Here is a 17,631-nt window from a genome sequence, read left to right as displayed (position 1 = left end):
TTGCTTGTTTGACTGGCTCTATTTTCACTTTCTTCTTCCCCCTTTGCTGTTTCCTGGCTTGTCCCAATGGGTAAATACACTGCTGGGTGAGAGTGGAATGCTTACCACATTGCGTGGCGGTAGACTGGTAGGATCAACAGTAGTAGAGTAGCTATAAGAGCTGTAGCACTAGTACGGACGAGCGTACGTGTAGCTGTATCGGCTGTACGTGTTTTGTGTGTTCAGGGCTTTGGGGCAGCTGGTCCTGCTGCTAGATGCCGCTTGTTGCTCTGCACCCAGCAGCTACTGTCCAGTGCACTGCTCACGCTGGAGCCTACTCTTCTCTACTTATATCTATCTACGAACCTATGTATGTCTCGGCTCTTCTCTTTCTACATTGGCACCAAGAGTGTGTTGCAATTTAACGTTTTTCACGTTTATATATGTTTTAAGAGTGTGTTGCAATTTAACGTTCTGGTTGCGATTTTTGCATGACACCAAGTGACCGACGGACCTCTCTTGGAGACCGGACCTGAACAGGAAGTGATCGCTATTTACTGCTCGTACGGCAGTAGTACTGCAACTCAGACCATGCAATGGAGGAAATTGCACCGTTCCACCACTTATTGGGTAGGTTGTTGCGCAAAACACCACTTCTATGATTTTTTGACAGATTTCATCACATATTGGTGTAATGAGTTGCAAATAAGTCTTAATAGCGTGTTAGGCGAGCTAACCACGTTTTGACCTGTGGGTCCCGCATGTCAGTGCCAACGTGGACTGAGCCCCTTACTACGGTGGACCAGGTCGGTCTGAGCCAACCGATTAAGATGAAATCATGCCCGATTCGGTGGAGCCAGACACGACCCGACCCGATTATCAGATTTTGTAACCTAATTAGATGTGATTTCCTTTTAATCAGTTGGCTCCAAACCCGGTCCGGTCCACCGTGACAAAGGGCTCGGTACGCGCTAACACTGACATGCGGGGCTCATAGGTCAGAAACGTGATTGACTCGTCTAACACGCTATTAGCACCTATCTGCAACTAATTAGATCAAGATGCGACGAAATCTGCAAAAATTTATTAGAAGTAGTGTTTTGCATCCGGCGAAAGCAATTTCCTCCCATGAAATGCTATGGCTCTCATCGATCGAGTAGTAATAGACCTGAACAGGAGTGTACTATTTTTTTTTGTCTTCTTCTTTTTACCGGGAGCTGCTATCTTTACCCCTTGGTCTCTAGCCACTTTTAAATAAGGAGCAGGGTTTGACAGATTGCACCCTCACACACATATGACACACCCAACGTGCTAGCCAGTACTAAAGCATAGCATAGAGCTGATGATGTGATGGCCGGCCGGGCGGATCTCTATTTTCCAGTCCATTTCGAGATAATTGGCGTGGAGCCACCTTATTCATTCCGAAAGGACACGCGAAATATTCAGACATGCCCCATGATGGCTGGATGCCCATCTCTGTAGTAGTACGTGATACCCTCCGTCCTAGTACAGCTTAAAACTAGCGCCGTATGATAGCTGTAGAGATCTACCTCTGCTGGTTGATGTGAGACTCGTCCTGTGCACTCTGTGCGTCAGCGTCAGGCCATCAACCATCAAGTGCGGCCAAGAAGAGAGTACAATTGTTCTTGTTCAAGACCAACGATGCGTTGCGTTGGGTTGCAAGACTAGGTAGCTGCTCATAGGTAGGATGATCCGTTACAGGATGTCTTGGTTGTTTGGCCGAACATGTCCACGACGACATAAGGCACGCATGTTCGACACTGTTATTAGGCTAGACTCTAGAGACTCGTGTGCCTGTCTTCGCTAAAATTGTGATATGGCGTGGAAGCTTAAAGGTGCACCTATAAAAGAGCGTGTACACGAATCTTTGAAGTGCGTCTGAATTTTCACAGAACTGTACAATTTATGTCCCATGAAAAAAGTTTTTTTTGGTACTGAAAATAAATACTCCCTCCGATCCTAAATTGTTGTTGAAATATTACATATATCTAGACGCTTTTTAAAAATAGATACATTCATATTTGGGTAAATTTGAGTCAAGAATTTAGAATAAGAAGGAGTACTCAACTGCATATTGAGGTATCCTCCTAGATTCTTTCTTTTTCTGGGGAAAACCAAATTTATTGATTATCAAATAAGCTTATATCATCCACTAACATATATATACTACTAATGAAATCCGACAGATCTTCATCCCAGAAAAGGTAATGAAAAAGGGAGATTAAATACTTTACGAATTACTTTTGAAGGTACCGGCCAGTGTTAAGTTTATAACCATAAACACCTCAAACTTTAGGAGAGCTACAACAAGCATTAGCTAACCTGCAACATATCAATTAAATGTCTTGGCAAAACAAAAAAACATATCAATTAAATGAAAAAAAATGGGGATACAATGAGATATGACAACGTATCAAGCACCCAAACCACCACTAGAAACTGGTTAGTGTCCTAAGGGAATATCATGTGCTACCGTATTTTTCAGTGTTACCGTGCTACACCGACCTGTGGAAGCACACCTAAAAAGTGTTTAAAAATTGACTTACTTCGTAATACAAGTGACTATATCTTTTAAAATTTCAAATCTAAATTAATTATACTCCCTCCATGCAACAAAAGATGTCTCAAGTTTGTTAAAATTTGATGTATCTAGACATAACTTAGTGTATAGATGCATTCAAATTTAGTCAGATTTGAGACATATTTTGTTGGACGGAGGGAGTACACAAAAAAACAACAAAAAAACACAAATGCAGACACGAATAGTGTTAGAAATTCTGTCTTTTCTTTTTGTCTTTTTGCGACACTATTATACATAGGGATTTGTCTTTTTTGTTTCTTTATGTGTATAGCGATTTTGATTTGAAATTCAATGTGGGCTTGTATTTTTTTTTCATTTCTCAAAACAATTTCAGCGTGTTAGCATTCTTTGGCAGCACACACCCAAAGGGCCGGCGGTAGCACGAAATATTATCTCGTTTGCATGTGACATGGTAAAGAACGGTCCAGCCAAACAATCCAGGAAAAAAAAAGCAAGTTGGGAGCAATCTGTTCTGTGGGGGTGATAATAGAGTTGTGGGTACAAGACCTTAACCCATGCACGGATGCACCATGATTCCAATTCTGGTGCTCACAAGTGAAGTACGTTGTCTCTACATATAGAGCTTTCATAATAAAGTGTGGTTAAGCGAGGATCGAATCCCCCGGATAAGCATATAGATAGGCCAGACCGTGCACTACTACTATGCAAGATCGTGCGGTCCGGGGTCGATCTTTACTTTGGCCGGAAGAATAGCTGAACAGGAGACCGTATATATGCTGCATATGGCCACACTATCCCAACAAATTATTCCCATCCATGACAGAGAAAAGAAAGACCAGCTCGCCCGCTCGATGGATCGATCGATCTCACCGCGGCTGGCATTGCAAGCAATAGTTCCCTCTCGGGGAATTAATCGAGTAGTTGAGAGCACTTGAGTAGTCGTTGCGTGGTTCATGTCACCATGTGCTTCCTCTGGGTAGGAGGAGGGTTCAGACTTAGAGTTCAGAGTTCAGAAGCAGGTCTACTCTACGGCCGGGGACGGCGACTATTCACGGGCCAGCTGCTGGAGCTAGTCATCATCTGTTGCAGCAACTCGCGAGCACGCTACTACAGGTCAAATTTGGCTCGTTCCTACGTACCGACGGGCAAAGACCGCCGGGAGTGAGAGCCCGGTCGGAGTCGCCCGTGACGTACGTCGTCGGTCAATGCATCACGCATGGGCTCCCTCCTCCTGTCAGTACTCATCAGTATCAAGGGGCACAGGTTGAGTTGGGCCTCTGCTTTCTCGCAAAAAAAAAAGAGCTGGGCCTCTGCTTCTACTAACAATGTTAATATGGGCTCGTTCACAAAGCCCAACATAACGCAAACAGTATCTCTGCAGAATGGATACAGCCCCGTGCTAAGACGAGAAGGCCCTCGTTGCATTGATCGCCATCTGGGCATCTGAGGCTACCTCCTCTCTCCGGACACAACATGGCTTCGTCCTGAGCGTGAGAGCGGAAGCATCGGCGGCGACGGCGACAAGGTATCTCCTAGGTCTCTCTAGAGCGTAAGTGCTTCGGGTTGTGGGTTTTGCTTCTGTTTTGTGCAGCAATTTCTTCTTACCTCGATCGATTTGTGGGGGGTGGGGTGGGGTGGGGGTGGGGGGGGGGGGATCTTGGGGGCGGTCGATTTAGGCGGCTCCGTTGATTGGAGATTTTTAGTTATGCCTAGATGCGTGGTTGCTGCTGTAGGTAAAAGATCCATCCGTTATATGTCCTTTAGGCGTCAGATGATCGTCTGTACTCTTGGTTGTCATGAAATAACCTTAGTTCTGTGGGATGTTTCAAGTTTGACGGTTGATTTTGCAAATTAGAACTGTTTAAAGTCGAATATGCAGTCACTATGGGGCTTCAAAATGCTTATCTTCCAGTACTTTATTTTGATCTTTGTGTCCTAATGAACTCATTCAGTTTGGGGATTTTTTTCAGAAATAGTACCAAGTCCACTGCTAAACAACTTATGATGTGTTTTTCTTGGAGAGAAATGTGGGATGTGTTCGTGCTCTGTGGAGTAGACATAAGATCATGGTTCTACAAAATAATCATAGGATTGTCAAATATTTCAAGTAATCATAGTATTGTCGAATATTCCAAGTTTGGGTTACAAATTTACAATTAGTCTTTGTATGGGGGTCCTTCTCAATGTATATTAATATCGGATTCTCCTTTATTAGGTTTGATTCATAAGTAGGATTTATGATGTAGTAGTAATTCCCTTGGGGCAATTGCATAGGAGATGAAGTAAACTAACATTGTGACTTGCTTTTCATTGCAGGAAACAAAACATGGAAGACGATTACTCAGTGCCACATCTTCCTATGGACATCATGTGCCAGATCCCGCTGCTCATCTCTGATCCAGCCACCCTTGTGCGCCTCGCTTCGTCCTGCAAGTTTTTCCGCGATCTCATCAAGAAATCGACCTTCCTTGATCACCTTAGGAGGCGGCACCGTGACCATGGTTTCACCCCATCCCTCCTCCTTGGCTTCTTCTACCAGGACAACAAAAGGTCTCACTCGCACCTCTGGCAGCATCACACTGACAAAAACCGCTGCTTGGCACCAAGCTTCGTGCGGACGTCTGAATTGTCACAATTTGTTGGTAGCAAAGCTGCTCGCAACGCCGTGAAGCCACTATCTCTTGAGACCTTCATTCCAGGTGTTGGTGCAAGCCTCAACTTCTATAAGCCCATTGCATCTCAGACAGCTTCCTGGCTCTCCGCTGCCGCATCAATGGCGCCAATGGTCAGGAGATGGATGTGTTATGCGTTTGCAACCCTCTCACTGGAGAAACCTTCAAATTTACCCCCTAACCATTATGCCTTGTTTGTCACCAACAATGTTGACCTTTATGGGCGCAGGTCCCAGTCATTCTTCTTGATTGCCATTTGGATAAAAAATGCGAAAATTTTCACCTCTCAGTGCTACAGCTCGAAGACTGGAATATGGACCGCGTCTCTACAAAATCCCGAGCTAATGCCTGGCCTTTACTTGGTGTCATCCTCGGCCGCTGCTTCTTCCAGTGTTGTCCGTTGGCTCTGTGGCAGCTGGAAACAATGGACACTCACACGTTGCCACGCTGCATATTGGCATGATGGAACTGTCATACCTGGAGCTCCCACCCGAAGCAACGCGAAACAAGGAGCCATTGCTTGCAAATTCAGCAGATGGGGGGCTCCTGTTGCTCTTTGTGCAAGGCTTTCAGATGTTGCTGTGGAAGCACAACAGTGCGCTTGGCAGAGACACCAGCAGCTGGGTGCTTTCTGAACGGATTGACTTGAGAAGTTCCTTGCCACTACGGGTGGTCAAGTTGGGGATCAACGCAAAGATCAGGTTGGAGATGTTCCGTGGGAAGAGTGGCACGGCGGTGCTATGGGTGTTTGGGGAAGGCCTCTTTCTGTTCAGCCTCAGTGATAGATCGATGAGGAAGATTGACAGTGAACGTTTGACCGATAAGTACTACCTCTGCCCATATGAGATTGATTGGCTATCCTGCCTTGCAATCACGAACCTCGTTCTTGATGGGTCATTGTTGCTGGATGTACAAAGGGAAAAGGCTCAAGATAGATGGAGGGCATTGATGGGAAAGAATTTGGCGATGAAGGGAGCATCTTAATTGGCAAGGAACGATAACTAACTGTTCTGTTTGTGCCAAGCAGATTCTCCTTTTAGTTTAACGCTCGTCCCTTTAATATGGTTAATTGTGAGTAGAAGTTTGATGCTTTAGCCTAATGGCATTTTCTGTCGAACTGTTTGGTTCGTGTGTCATGTTAAAACCTATAAGATGTTTTTTTAGACAAACAAAAACCTACTGTATAAGATAATTGTTGCTTAATCTGAGCTTAATCCATTTTTCTCTTTGCTTCTGAGCTGATTCGCGATGGTAGCATGGTTGTTTGATACTCCAGGCTTTTTGCTCAAGACATCATGCCTGATTATTTAACTGTACATACGAAACAGTTCTGAGAATCACAGCACGGGTACATCGACGAGCTTCTTGAGCCCCATATTATTTGTCTTTAGAGACTCGAGTGTTTGGTTAGCTTAGTCCAGGAAACATGCCCAGCAGGCCAACCGTATATTTGGTTCAGGGGCAGTAGACTAATCATGCTCACCTATATAAATGTTCCCGCTTTTGCATAGCAGCATCCTCCTGCTGAAACTAAACTGACTATCTGCTTGCGGGGGAATTTGGTTTTTGCTAGTACAGTGTTAATTTTCCTGTGTTGCAACTTGGTTTGCATCTCTTCTGAGTTAGGATCACAAACGCAGCAGAGCAGTTTAGTTCAGGTGACTGAATATATCCTGGCATCCTGCGGGCCCCAGTTCAGGTGACTGAACTAAACTGGAAACATTTTAGTTCACACCTGAATATATCCTGGCATCCAGTGCGGGGTTGATGACTGTCTGACGCTGAAAAAAACTGGAAACTCCTATAACTGGGTAGTGATACTGGGCCAGCAAAACTAGCATGAGAAACTGGGGGTTAGGATACTAAATGCATTGTTATTTTTTGAGAAAACATTTTCTAACAATAGAAAAAAATTCCGTCGCCGGGACTTGAACCCGGGTCTCTCGGGTGAGAGCCGAGTATCCTAACCACCTAGACTACGACGGATCTGTGCTAGCAAGTACTTCCAAGCATAATAGACTAAAGATAAATAACTGAAACGCCACCTCCTCCCTGTCGTCTTCTACAAAACTAGAGTTTAACTTTTGCAATTTTAACCGATAAAAGTTTATTTGAGTATTCGGGTTGGATAACAAAAAAAACATACATATGAGTTTGTTTAAAAACATCCAAGAACACATAATTCTTTGGTTTTAGAAACATACTACTCCACAAAAAATAATAAAACCCGGTATGGGTATTTAGCTGAATGTCTCAATTAAAGGGTATTTAGCTGAACACCCATCGTTTAAAAAAAAAATCGAACTCATATATATTATGTATAAAGGACTTTGGGCTGAAACTCAAGGGTTGTTCTAGCTAACTTTGAGCACTGAAATGCAATAGCCCATCTCTCTCCTCCTCCGAGTTGGTACAGTGGCTCGAGTTGGATCTTCAATCGCTAAAAACTGAACCGCTTGCTCGATACTTGGTCTCGTACGATCTCAATCGATGTTTGCACCTTAGGTGTCTCACTTCTTTCTAAACCCTTGAACAGACGTGTCCCTAAATCTAAGAACCCATTGACTGCTCCTATAATTTGCTCGCCGATGTCCCCCGCCTTTGGACGATGGCTGGATAAACGGGCTAGCCGGCCCTTATATGTGGCTAAGAGCACAATCCTTAGCGTTGCGTTCACCCGACGCTGACGCAGGTAAGTTGCAGTTTTGACTATCGGATTTTCAGAACAATTTTGAATATAGCCAGTGCCAAAATCCTCGGCCTGCTCCTTCCATGGCAGTGTCAAAATCTCTTCCCGTCCAAACTGGCTCTGCGAACATATGCCGAGCAAGATTTACACTTGCATCTCTCGTTCTATCCGGTGGGACCGCGGGAGTGAGTTGTGATCAGGATCCAGGAGGATCGGAAACCAGGAGAGGAGCCTTCCAATTTCCTAGCAAAAGCACCGAAAGCTTCTCGTCGACTCGACCAAACCCCAAATAAGACCTTTGTTTTGGGAGAACCAAACAAGACTGAAAAGTCGAAACCCCACCTCCCGTCCCCATCCCCGTCTCCTCTCCTCCTCCTTCGCTCCTCCGCCGCGGCCACCAGACCAGCCATGGCGCCCGTGGATCCCCACTCCTACACCGACGGCGCGCACCCGGTGACCTCCCACCTCGCGCTCGCCTTCTACCTCGACTTCTCCGCCTCCGCCATCCACGCCTCGGCCCTCGTCACGCTCTCCGCGCCGCACTCCGGCGACATCCTCCTCGACACCCGCGCCCTCGCCGTCCACTCCGCCACCACGACCACCGACGCGCCCTCCCCCATCCCCTTCTCCCTCGCCGCCGACGCGGACCCGGTCCTGGGCACCGCGCTCACCCTCACCCTGCCCCCAAACACCTCCTCCTTCCTCCTCACCTTCTCCACCTCCCCCGCCGCCTCCGCGCTCCAGTGGCTCTCCCCGCCGCAGACCGCCAGCGCCCTCCCCTTCGTCTTCTCCCAGTGCCAGTCCATCCACGCCCGCTCCGTCTTCCCCTGCCACGACACCCCCGCCGCGCGCATCACCTACTCGCTCCTCCTCAACGTGCCCGCCCAGCTCTCCGCCGTCGCCGCCGCGCGCCACGTGTCGCGCCGCGACCCGGCCTCCGCCGACCACCGTGGCGCATGCGACGACGCGCTCTGGTGCGCGCCCGACCGCGTCGTCGAGGAGTTCGAGATGGCGCAGTGCGTGCCGCCCTACCTCTTCGCCTTCGCCGCCGGCGGGATCCGGTGCAGGGACCTCGGCCCGAGGACAAGGGTTTACGCCGAGGGAGGGGACACGCTCCTCGACGAGGCGGCCAGGGAGTTCGCCGGGGTCGAGGACATGGTCAAGGTCGGGGAGGCGCTGTTTGGGCCCTATGAGTGGGAGAGGTTCGATCTACTCGTGCTTCCGCCCAGCTTCCCCTATGGAGGTATGGAGAACCCCAGGATGGTTTTCCTCACGCCAACCGTGATCAAAGGGGACTCTGCAGGAGCGCAGGTGGTGGCCCATGAGCTCGCACATAGCTGGACGGGAAATCTCATCACCAACAAAACCAATGAGGACTTCTGGCTAAATGAGGTGAACCTTTTTGTTCTCGTCGATTGCAGATTTGTAACTACACATAGTTAACCTATTCATCTGCATGGGGTACATTTTGTACTGTTTGTACAATCCTTTAGTATCAAGGTGAAAACCCTAAGCAAGTATTTTGGGATCCTGATTAACTGAGTTGCAATTTTATTCACCCTGACCTTGTTCTATAGTAGATGATCATCTTTGTTGTCCTGACTGTTACGACTGAGGTTCTCACATTCAACTAGAACTCTCATGGTAATATCGATTCTGCATACAGGGTTTCACAACATATGCTGAGAGGAGGATCGTTGAGGTGGTGCAAGGTGAGGAGCGGGCAGCCTTGAACATGGGAATTGGATGGAGGGGATTGAACAGAATGATGGAGAGGTTTAAGGATAACATGGAGTTTACCAAGCTGAAGCCGAAGATGGCAGGGATTGATCCTGATGATGTGTACTCAGAAGTGCCTTATGAGAAAGGCTTCCAGTTCCTTTGGCGCATTGAGCGGCAGGTGCGTATAACACAAGACCAGTTTACACATTTGCAACATTCCACGATGGAAGTCGATAAGGCTTTGATGACTAATTTTGTGTGTATTGTGCTATGTTTGTTGATTTTGTTAGATTGGACGACCTGCATTTGATGAATTCCTGAAGAAGTATATTGCTACCTTCAAGTTCCAGTCGATAGATACTGAGACATTTCTTGAATTCCTGAAAGCCAATGTACCTGGCATAGAAAACCAAATTGACCTTCAGCTGTGGATTGAGGGTACTGGTATCCCTCCGGATGCCATGGAGCCAGATTCAGCTACGTATAAAAAGATTTGCGCCTTAGCTGCAGAATTTAAGTCTGGGAAATTTCCAAGTGAAGAGGAGGTGGCAGACTGGAGTGGACAAGAATGGGAACTGTACTTGGAAAATTTGCCCACAGATGTTGAAGCCTCACAGGTTTGTGTTATTGGCAATACTCTCTTTTGTTACTTCATCCAGTCTCGAATAGTCAGCCTGTGAGTACTCCTCAGCAGTGAACTTACATTGCACGCCAGATTCGTTTATAATTTAGCAAAACATGCTAGAATCTATGTTTAGTTGATCAGGCAGTATACTGTAAATGCACTTTAACTCAATTGTTGAAGAATTTTATTATGAAAGCTCATGACATTTAGCATGATGAGTTAGAATAGATAGTTGCCTTCAGTGAGACAAAAGGCGACCTATCTGTTCTCGAATTATGCACTCTTGCTCAATGCCAAATGAATAGGATATCCGTCCCCATGAGAACGGTTGTCCAGAGCAAGTCAACCTAGAGTCTTTTGGTATACAAAAGGAAATCTAACTAGAATCATATTTTAAATATGTTGAAATAGAGTGGAGGAAGCATATATTCCTTAATTTGTCTGCTACACTCTGAATGGTATTAGAACCAGATTCTGCTCATTACTTGTATTTAAAATAGGTGGGGTAGACTTGTTGATACTATCAATTAGTGGCTAGCTTTGAATACCAGTTTTGCAGAGGGGACTTAAGCGAAGTCCCTTAACTCACCATCTATATTGGTATATTATCAATGTGATGAGAACTTGACTTTCTAGTATAGATTCTCTGGGTAACATGAAAATAATACAAATAGTCCTTCACTTTATTGATGGTGAATTAGTGTTTGGTGATTACATGTCAGAACACTGTTTAGTCTTATTTACTTGTGAAAAGTCAGTGTAGTCACACCATCTTCGGCTAGGGTACTTCATTTACAAATTACTCAGTACCCTATTTAATTTTAAATGTCCATGTCATCATGTGTTTGGATATTGCATGTCATACCACTGCTTAGTCTTATTTACTCGTTTAAAGGCAGTGAAGTTACACCCTCTTCAGCTCGGGCTCTTTACAAATTACTCGATACCCAATTTAATTTGAATGGTCACATGATCATGTGTTTAAGTCCTTGGGTTCAGTACTCATTGTAGCTATAGACTCAAGCCAACTAGGAGATATAAAAGTACCAAAATCTTCAGGCTTGAGAGTTCCCTGCTGTCTCTTTTCGGAGTATTAGTTTGTTTATCTGTGGTTTCCAGATTGTACTGTTAAATTAAGAGATTGACTCCCAAACATGTATTGACAGAAGTCACATAACTTATGAGTGACTTCCAAGTTAATTGCTTTCATCGCCATTTGTTGTCTCTATCCAGGTTACTGCTCTTGATGAACGGTACAGGCTATCAGAAAGTCGTGACTACGAGGTCAAAGTCGCATTTCTCCAGCTAGCAATCCCCACAGGTTGCAGGTGCTACTTCAACGAGGTCGAGAAATGCTTGAAGCAAGTGGGAAGGATGAAGTACCTGCGCCCGCTTTACAGCTCGCTAGCCCGGTGTTCCGGGGAGGAGAAGATACTGGCACAGAGGATCTTCTCGGAGGCCCACGATTTCTATCACCCAATAGCTCGCAGCGTTGCAGAGAGCATCCTTTTGAAGCATGGGTAGCTGAAGCCATAGTTCATTCGCTCATTTCTTTTGCATAAAATTGTCTCCCCTCCTGGAGCTAACCTGGGGTAAACTAGAACACTGAGAACTGTCTTTTGGTAATGTATCATGTGAGATTGCATGTGCGCAAGTCTTCTGACCCTGTAAGAAATTTGAACAGTTTGGATTCACGTAATTCTGGTGATACTGCTAGTTTTTGTGCATTCCAAGCTGGGTTTGCAATTTCCTCTTGTTGGTGCCTCATGCTGTAGCCCAGTTGCCTATTCGAAGTATAGAGCTGATTTGTACAGAACCATTACGTAATAAAACAATTGATCATGCCATTAGCATCTTGCATGCTGGGTTGCTAACATTGGTATGCAAGAGATGAACTGACCAACAAAAATGTAGTATCGACATAGTATATTTCACTAAAATAAATAGCCTGCACGGGCCATTGCACACCTCTTCCAGAAGAAAATTGTTCCACAGAGAAACAGAAAGAAAGTCATTGCTAGTTACTTTTGATAAAAATCGAATGAACTGATGATACAGTTAATCATTCATAACCTGTCCGACTATAACTTAAGTGAAAACAGCCATTTTCTACCAAGGAACAGTAAACTGACCAAGTGATCATTTATATTTTCTGTCACTCTCCAATTAAACACCAGCTCAGCATTATCTTGTTTGACAGCATCTTTACGTTGTCTGTCACTGATCTCCAATTGAACACCAGCTCAGTATTATCTGTTCGTACCAGCTTCCCAAGGTAACTGGTGTATGCTGGGGATGCGCAAAGAGATTAGCATAGAGAAATGTCGATTTTGTCCACCTTCACCTGCTCTTTCTCCTCCTTTGTGTCTTCGTGTCTATATCCATGTATTGTTTCTCGTCTCACATTGTGCCTGTATGTAAGCATGCAGATAGCGGCAATGGTGCCAAACAGAACCTCCGACCTTTTCGTACAAGTCACCATCAATGGATCAGTTTTAAGTCAAACCTCAACCAAATCCAGAAAATATCATGAACGAGAGAGTATCACTTCACAACAAGAGATTGAAAAACACACCCCTCTCCCCCACTTCTCCATCACACACAATGAAGAAATTCAAACCAAAGCATTTAGAATGACTAAAATATACTCCCTCTTCATCACAACCAACCCAACAAGAATCCCTCAACTTCTGGCAAAACCACCCAAGAGCTATAGAAACCGAAAACAGGCCTTGATTCTATATTACCTAAGCTACGATATATCCAACGTGTCCCAAGTACAGATAAGCTCAAGAACCAACCAACTATCTCAAATTTAACTGGAAATAAGGATGATGTATGTACCAGGGGAGCTTTTCATAAAAATAAGCCATTGAACTCCTGATTTCACCATTCCACTCGGATCCATCCGTGCCATCAGAACACATCTTCCGCTGTTAACCAAAATAAATCATCAGACTTGTTTTGCTTGAATTTTTTTTTGCACAAATTACTTGATTGTACCAAGTAAGCTGGAATTTCAGCAGAGCAAAGATCAACAAAGACCATATAACTGCCGAAAGCTCTCGCTTCAAAGGCTTAGATGGAACGGGGTGCTATTGCACTCTTCAAGAGAATCCCCCCCTGCTCCACTCTGTCACGTTACCTCCAGAGGATGTTCATCCTAACTCCTGGTTTGAAATTTCGCTGCCGTGCAGGACATTGTGCCATCTTACAAACAGACGACCCACACAAAAGTACGCAAATTACACTGGAAATCTTAACGCACATTTCAACCTAAGCCAACCTTCGGGATCCCCCTACGTACTGTTACTGTACCTAAAAAATTCCACACCGAGAAACAGAGCCACTACCTACCCTGGTTTCGCTGCATCCAGGGCTGCTGCTGCGGCAGAAGCGAGGAGCCGGCGACGGCTGCCGGAGAGCGGTTCCCATGGCAGATCGGAACATCGCCAACACGAGGGGTTGTCTCGCCCTGGATGGACGGATGGAGGAGGGTGCTTCGTCGACGCGACTGGGGCTTCGATCGCCTCCGCTTCTCGTTTTTCTTTTAGCGGTCCGGTTCTGCCATGTCGAGCCGCATGCTAGGGCAAATCAACCCATAGTCCTGCCAGTGCCAATCCAATCTCCAAGTGATCATCGAGTTCCTTTGGCCTTTTTTCCTTTTCTTGTTCCTTTTGAGAACTGTTAGGTCTCCCCTTGTTTGTTTGTATGTTCGAGAAAAAAAATGATCATCGAGTTAGTTTCATGGACAAAATCACAAAAATAAGTCATCCGTAAATAATTGAAAAATAATATTCCGTCGCCGGGACTTGAACCCGGGTCTCTCGGGTGAGAGCCGAGTATCCTAACCACCTAGACTACGACGGATTTTGGTTGATATGAAGAAACATTTTATAGCACGAATAGAAAGTGCCCTCAAACGGCGGCCTAACCGTCAACATGATGGTTACTATCAAAAACTGCCCGCCATAAGCCCAAAGCAAAATTAGACGACGGCCACGGTGCAAATAAAGCTCGTGCCGTAGGTGTGTGTGTGTGTGTGGCTGTCCAGGACAAAAATGCTGCGGCGATAGGCGAAACAGCGCTAGCTAGCTTTGTGTGCACGAGCATCAAGAAATAGAAGCTCCAAAGATAGCAAGCTTAATTAACCTTGAATTGACCCACGGTGTTGTATACAAATATCCGTCCATGGCATGAAGAGAAGAAGCTGATAGCCATCTGGAATTACCCTCCCATTAGCTCAAGGATTTATACGCCCATTGGTGGCTACCTCTATCTTCTCAAAACTTTGCTCAAGCATAACACAGGGTAACCTCCTGACCAATGTTGTAAATCCACATCGTGTTATGGCATTTCTCTTGCGGAAATCATAACTAGCTAGTTCGTCCTTCCTCTCCGATCCATTTCAGGTGCAAAGCATGGAAGGTGGAAACATAGACAGGAATGCAGATACTGACAGAGGGCTCCATGGGAGCTACCCCGGTGGCTATCCTGCTCCACCAGGATACCCTGGTTACCCCGTTCCGGTAAACACATATCCATCGGCGCACGGGTATGCTGCTCCACCTGGGTATTATCCATCTCCTGGTGGGTATCCTCAATCCAGTGGATACCCACAATCACACGTTGCATACCCTCCAAGTGGATACCCTGCAGGGTATCCACAATATCCTACAACGTGCCCTCCTCCTGCTGGTTATCCTGGCCATGGCCCACCAATGCCTGTTCCTCCTTATGGTTTGGATTCTTACATTTCCTTCTTATATGCGAGTACTAAATTTCACAGCTAGTATGTAAAGGATTTAGATTTATCAAGTACGAAATGTTTCTTTTGTAACTTGCAAGTAATGATCAACTATGCATCTTACCAATTAGATAGTGTCTCCAAGTAAAAGATCCAATTGTCCATGTCAAAAAATGACAAGTGGAAGCTATAGTAAAAGAACAAAATTGGTATACTTGACAAAGGAGGCATAATTAACCATTTTGTTCAGGCCATGGTGGTATGTATGGAGGCGGTCATGGCTTTAGCGGTGGGGTGGTCGCCGGTGGCACTGCTGCTGCATACGGTGCTCACAACGTGTCACATGCTGGCGTCTACGGGATGTACGGCCATGGCCACGGTCACCACCACGGCAAGTTCAAACATGGCAAGTTCAAACACGGCAAGTATGGCAGGCACATGAAGATGTTTGGACGCAAGTGGAAGTGAACAAAGGAGAAAAAACGTGAGCAATTGGCTGATTCTTTTTTATCCAACTGGTTTATCTCTTGTTGGAACAATACTTCGACATGTAGTTGTGCAACAATGCTTTCGTATGTAAAAAGAAGTGTACACGAATGTTGCTTGCTGGCATATACTCCCTCCGTTCCTAATTGCACTAAAAACACGACAAGTATTTAGAAACGGAGGGAGTACGTACGAAGTTCGCCCTTCATGTCACCCAAGAGATTATAGATATCCAACTCAATCGCGCACGGTATTCAAATTCTACCTCTAGCAAAAGGTCGCGCCAGAGGTGAGTTGGTTTTGTGAAGAACTAGCCAGAAAAGGTTCCATGCCCTCCCCCCCACCCCTCCCCCCCCCCCCCCCCCACACACACACATCTCGCATAAGGTTGGCCCAAGATACAAAAGTGGGCATATAGCCTATCCCATATATATATGTTCCGGTCGAAAAAGCATCCGGCGACAATGCAAGAGAGGTATGCAAACTCCGCTGCCATCCTCAAGATAAAGGATGCTTCTGGATCTCCAACTCGAGGCATCCTAGATCCTGAGATACTAGAACACTTGAATTTCATGAAAGAAACTGTATTAACATCGTAGCTATACACATGTTTCTAGAACTATCAAATATTTCTCCTCCTCCTTTTACGCTCTCCGTTTTGAAATACAAGAGCACTCGTCCACAAATAAGTGTACTCCTCCGTATATAAACGCCGTATGCCATCTTCTGGTAATGAGGATAATTCTGCTTAGACGATGATAACACCTCACTCGGGTAGTATACCGGCCTCTGCACCGACTTGCCGTCTTCATCTCTTTCCATTACTATAATTGCGCTAATGACTCGGTTTGTTGCGGCTATGTACAACAACATCGGCTCCTTCTCCATCGGCGAGGCTAATACCAGCTCGTAGCAATCATCTTCTTCAGCTCTTGAAAGGCTACTTCTGCCTGTTGCGTCCACACAAATTTGTCGGTTTTCTTCATCAGCTGGTATAAAGGCATTGCCTTTTCACCCAGCCGACTAACGAAACAACCTAGCGATGCTAGGCATCCAGTGAATTTCTACACATCTTTGATACATTTCGGCAGTTTCATTCTCTCTATGGCGGCGATTTTCACATGGTTCGTTTCTATACCTCGGCTTGATACCAGGAACCCAAGCAGCTTCCTTGTCGGCACACCGAATGTGCACTTGGCCAGGTTTAGCTTCATTCGGAATCTCCTCAGATTTGTGAATGTTTCCCGGATATCATCCAGCAGCGTGGCGCTTTCTTTGGTTTTTATGACAACATCGTCAACATATACCTGCACATTTTTGCCGAGTTGATCGTGCAAGCATTTCTGCATGCATCTTTGATAAGTAGCCCTTGCATTTCTCAAACCAAACGGCATAGTGCGATAGCAATAAGCCCCGAACGGGGTGATAAATGATGTCTTTATTTGATCATTAGGGTTCAGCGGTATCTGGTGAAAACCAGAGTACGCGTCTACAAAAGACAGCAACTCACACCCGGCAGTGGAGTCGATCACTTGATTGATCCGAGGTAACGGAAAAGGATCTTTGGGACATGCCTTGTTCAGTCGATACACATGCGCCACACCTTGGCAGCAGTTGGGTCGTCTTATTTCTTCTCGACCATGACCGGGTTTGCCAGCCAGTCGGGATGCAATACTTCCATGATAAAGCCGGCAGCTAGAAGCCGGGAAATCTCTTCCAATATGATTTTCCTTTTGTCGTCGGCGAAGCGTCGAAGGGGCTGCTTCACCGGTCTTGCGTCTGGTCTGACATGTAATGAGTGCTCAGCTAGCTCCCTCGGAACACCTGGCAAGTCCTGATTTGACCATGCGAAGATGTCCCGATGCTCACGGAGGAAACTGGTGAGCTCGCCTTCCTATTTCGCACCCAGGCTGGCACCAATGATGACGGTGCGGTCCGGGAACTCACTTTCGACCTGTATCTTCTTCGTCTCCTTGGCTGCCTGAAAAGCCACACTTCCATGAGGATTGGTCATAGCCGGCAGGCCAATCTGTGCCGCCTGGGCCAACACAACAGCTTCTTGTAACTTTTTCTTCTCGCCAGCGATGACTAGTGACTCGGCCAAAACAGACCCTACCGCCGCGCACTCTATCGAGCGCTTGTAGTTGC

General features: G+C 45.9%; 4 protein-coding genes and 2 non-coding genes across 6 annotated transcripts; 3 read left to right on the top strand and 3 right to left on the bottom strand.

The window, feature by feature from the left end:
- Window positions 1-3,956: 3,956 nt before the first annotated feature.
- LOC100839556 lies at window positions 3,957-6,448 on the top strand. The gene is made up of 2 exons (XM_024456779.1): window positions 3,957-4,091; window positions 4,859-6,448. The coding sequence occupies exon 2, from the start codon at window positions 4,869-4,871 to the stop codon at window positions 5,847-5,849; it is 981 nt and encodes a 326-aa protein (XP_024312547.1). The 5' UTR covers window positions 3,957-4,091; window positions 4,859-4,868; the 3' UTR covers window positions 5,850-6,448.
- A 679-nt stretch (window positions 6,449-7,127) lies between these two features.
- TRNAE-CUC lies at window positions 7,128-7,200 on the bottom strand. Its single transcript has one exon. It is a non-coding gene; the product is annotated as a tRNA-Glu (tRNA).
- A 1,111-nt stretch (window positions 7,201-8,311) lies between these two features.
- On the top strand, window positions 8,312-12,004 carry LOC100828470 (leukotriene A-4 hydrolase homolog). The gene is made up of 4 exons (XM_003563657.4): window positions 8,312-9,295; window positions 9,570-9,803; window positions 9,916-10,242; window positions 11,484-12,004. Exons 1-4 carry the CDS (start codon window positions 8,312-8,314, stop codon window positions 11,772-11,774), a joined length of 1,836 nt encoding a protein of 611 aa, XP_003563705.1. The 3' UTR covers window positions 11,775-12,004.
- Window positions 12,005-12,228: 224 nt separating this feature from the next.
- LOC104581569 lies at window positions 12,229-14,003 on the bottom strand. Its single transcript, XM_010229400.3, has 3 exons — window positions 13,608-14,003; window positions 13,095-13,183; window positions 12,229-12,712 (listed from the first exon to the last, which is right to left on the bottom strand). The coding sequence occupies exons 1-3, from the start codon at window positions 13,698-13,700 to the stop codon at window positions 12,559-12,561; spliced, it is 336 nt and encodes a 111-aa protein (XP_010227702.1). The 5' UTR covers window positions 13,701-14,003; the 3' UTR covers window positions 12,229-12,558.
- Window positions 14,004-14,047: 44 nt separating this feature from the next.
- TRNAE-CUC lies at window positions 14,048-14,120 on the bottom strand. Its single transcript has one exon. It is a non-coding gene; the product is annotated as a tRNA-Glu (tRNA).
- A 293-nt stretch (window positions 14,121-14,413) lies between these two features.
- Window positions 14,414-15,511, top strand: LOC104581566 (glycine-rich protein A3). Its single transcript, XM_010229393.2, has 3 exons — window positions 14,414-14,561; window positions 14,663-14,990; window positions 15,248-15,511. Exons 2-3 carry the CDS (start codon window positions 14,672-14,674, stop codon window positions 15,463-15,465), a joined length of 537 nt encoding a protein of 178 aa, XP_010227695.1. The 5' UTR covers window positions 14,414-14,561; window positions 14,663-14,671; the 3' UTR covers window positions 15,466-15,511.
- The last annotated feature ends 2,120 nt before the right edge of the window (window positions 15,512-17,631 follow it).

The sequence above is a fragment of the Brachypodium distachyon genome, chromosome 1, assembly GCF_000005505.3.
Source record: "Brachypodium distachyon strain Bd21 chromosome 1, Brachypodium_distachyon_v3.0, whole genome shotgun sequence".
In the NCBI taxonomy this organism is placed as follows: Eukaryota; Viridiplantae; Streptophyta; class Magnoliopsida; order Poales; family Poaceae; genus Brachypodium; species Brachypodium distachyon.
Note: the sequence above shows the minus strand (reverse complement) of the source record. Positions and strands in the feature narration are given on the sequence as shown.

Coding starts and splice junctions, on each gene's coding strand:
- LOC100828470 (XM_003563657.4), top strand. CDS start 8,312: ATGGCGCCCGTGGATCCCCACTCCTACACCGACGGCGCGCACCCGGTG. Junction 9,296..9,569: donor AGGACTTCTGGCTAAATGAG/GTGAACCTTTTT, acceptor TTCTGCATACAG/GGTTTCACAACATATGCTGA. Junction 10,243..11,483: donor CAGATGTTGAAGCCTCACAG/GTTTGTGTTATT, acceptor GTCTCTATCCAG/GTTACTGCTCTTGATGAACG.
- LOC104581566 (XM_010229393.2), top strand. CDS start 14,672: ATGGAAGGTGGAAACATAGACAGGAATGCAGATACTGACAGAGGGCTC. Junction 14,991..15,247: donor AATGCCTGTTCCTCCTTATG/GTTTGGATTCTT, acceptor CATTTTGTTCAG/GCCATGGTGGTATGTATGGA.
- LOC100839556 (XM_024456779.1), top strand. CDS start 4,869: ATGGAAGACGATTACTCAGTGCCACATCTTCCTATGGACATCATGTGC.
- LOC104581569 (XM_010229400.3), bottom strand. CDS start 13,700: ATGTTCCGATCTGCCATGGGAACCGCTCTCCGGCAGCCGTCGCCGGCT. Junction 13,184..13,607: donor CTGGATGCAGCGAAACCAGG/GTAGGTAGTGGC, acceptor TTTGGTTAACAG/CGGAAGATGTGTTCTGATGG. Junction 12,713..13,094: donor TTTTATGAAAAGCTCCCCTG/GTACATACATCA, acceptor TTGTACGAAAAG/GTCGGAGGTTCTGTTTGGCA.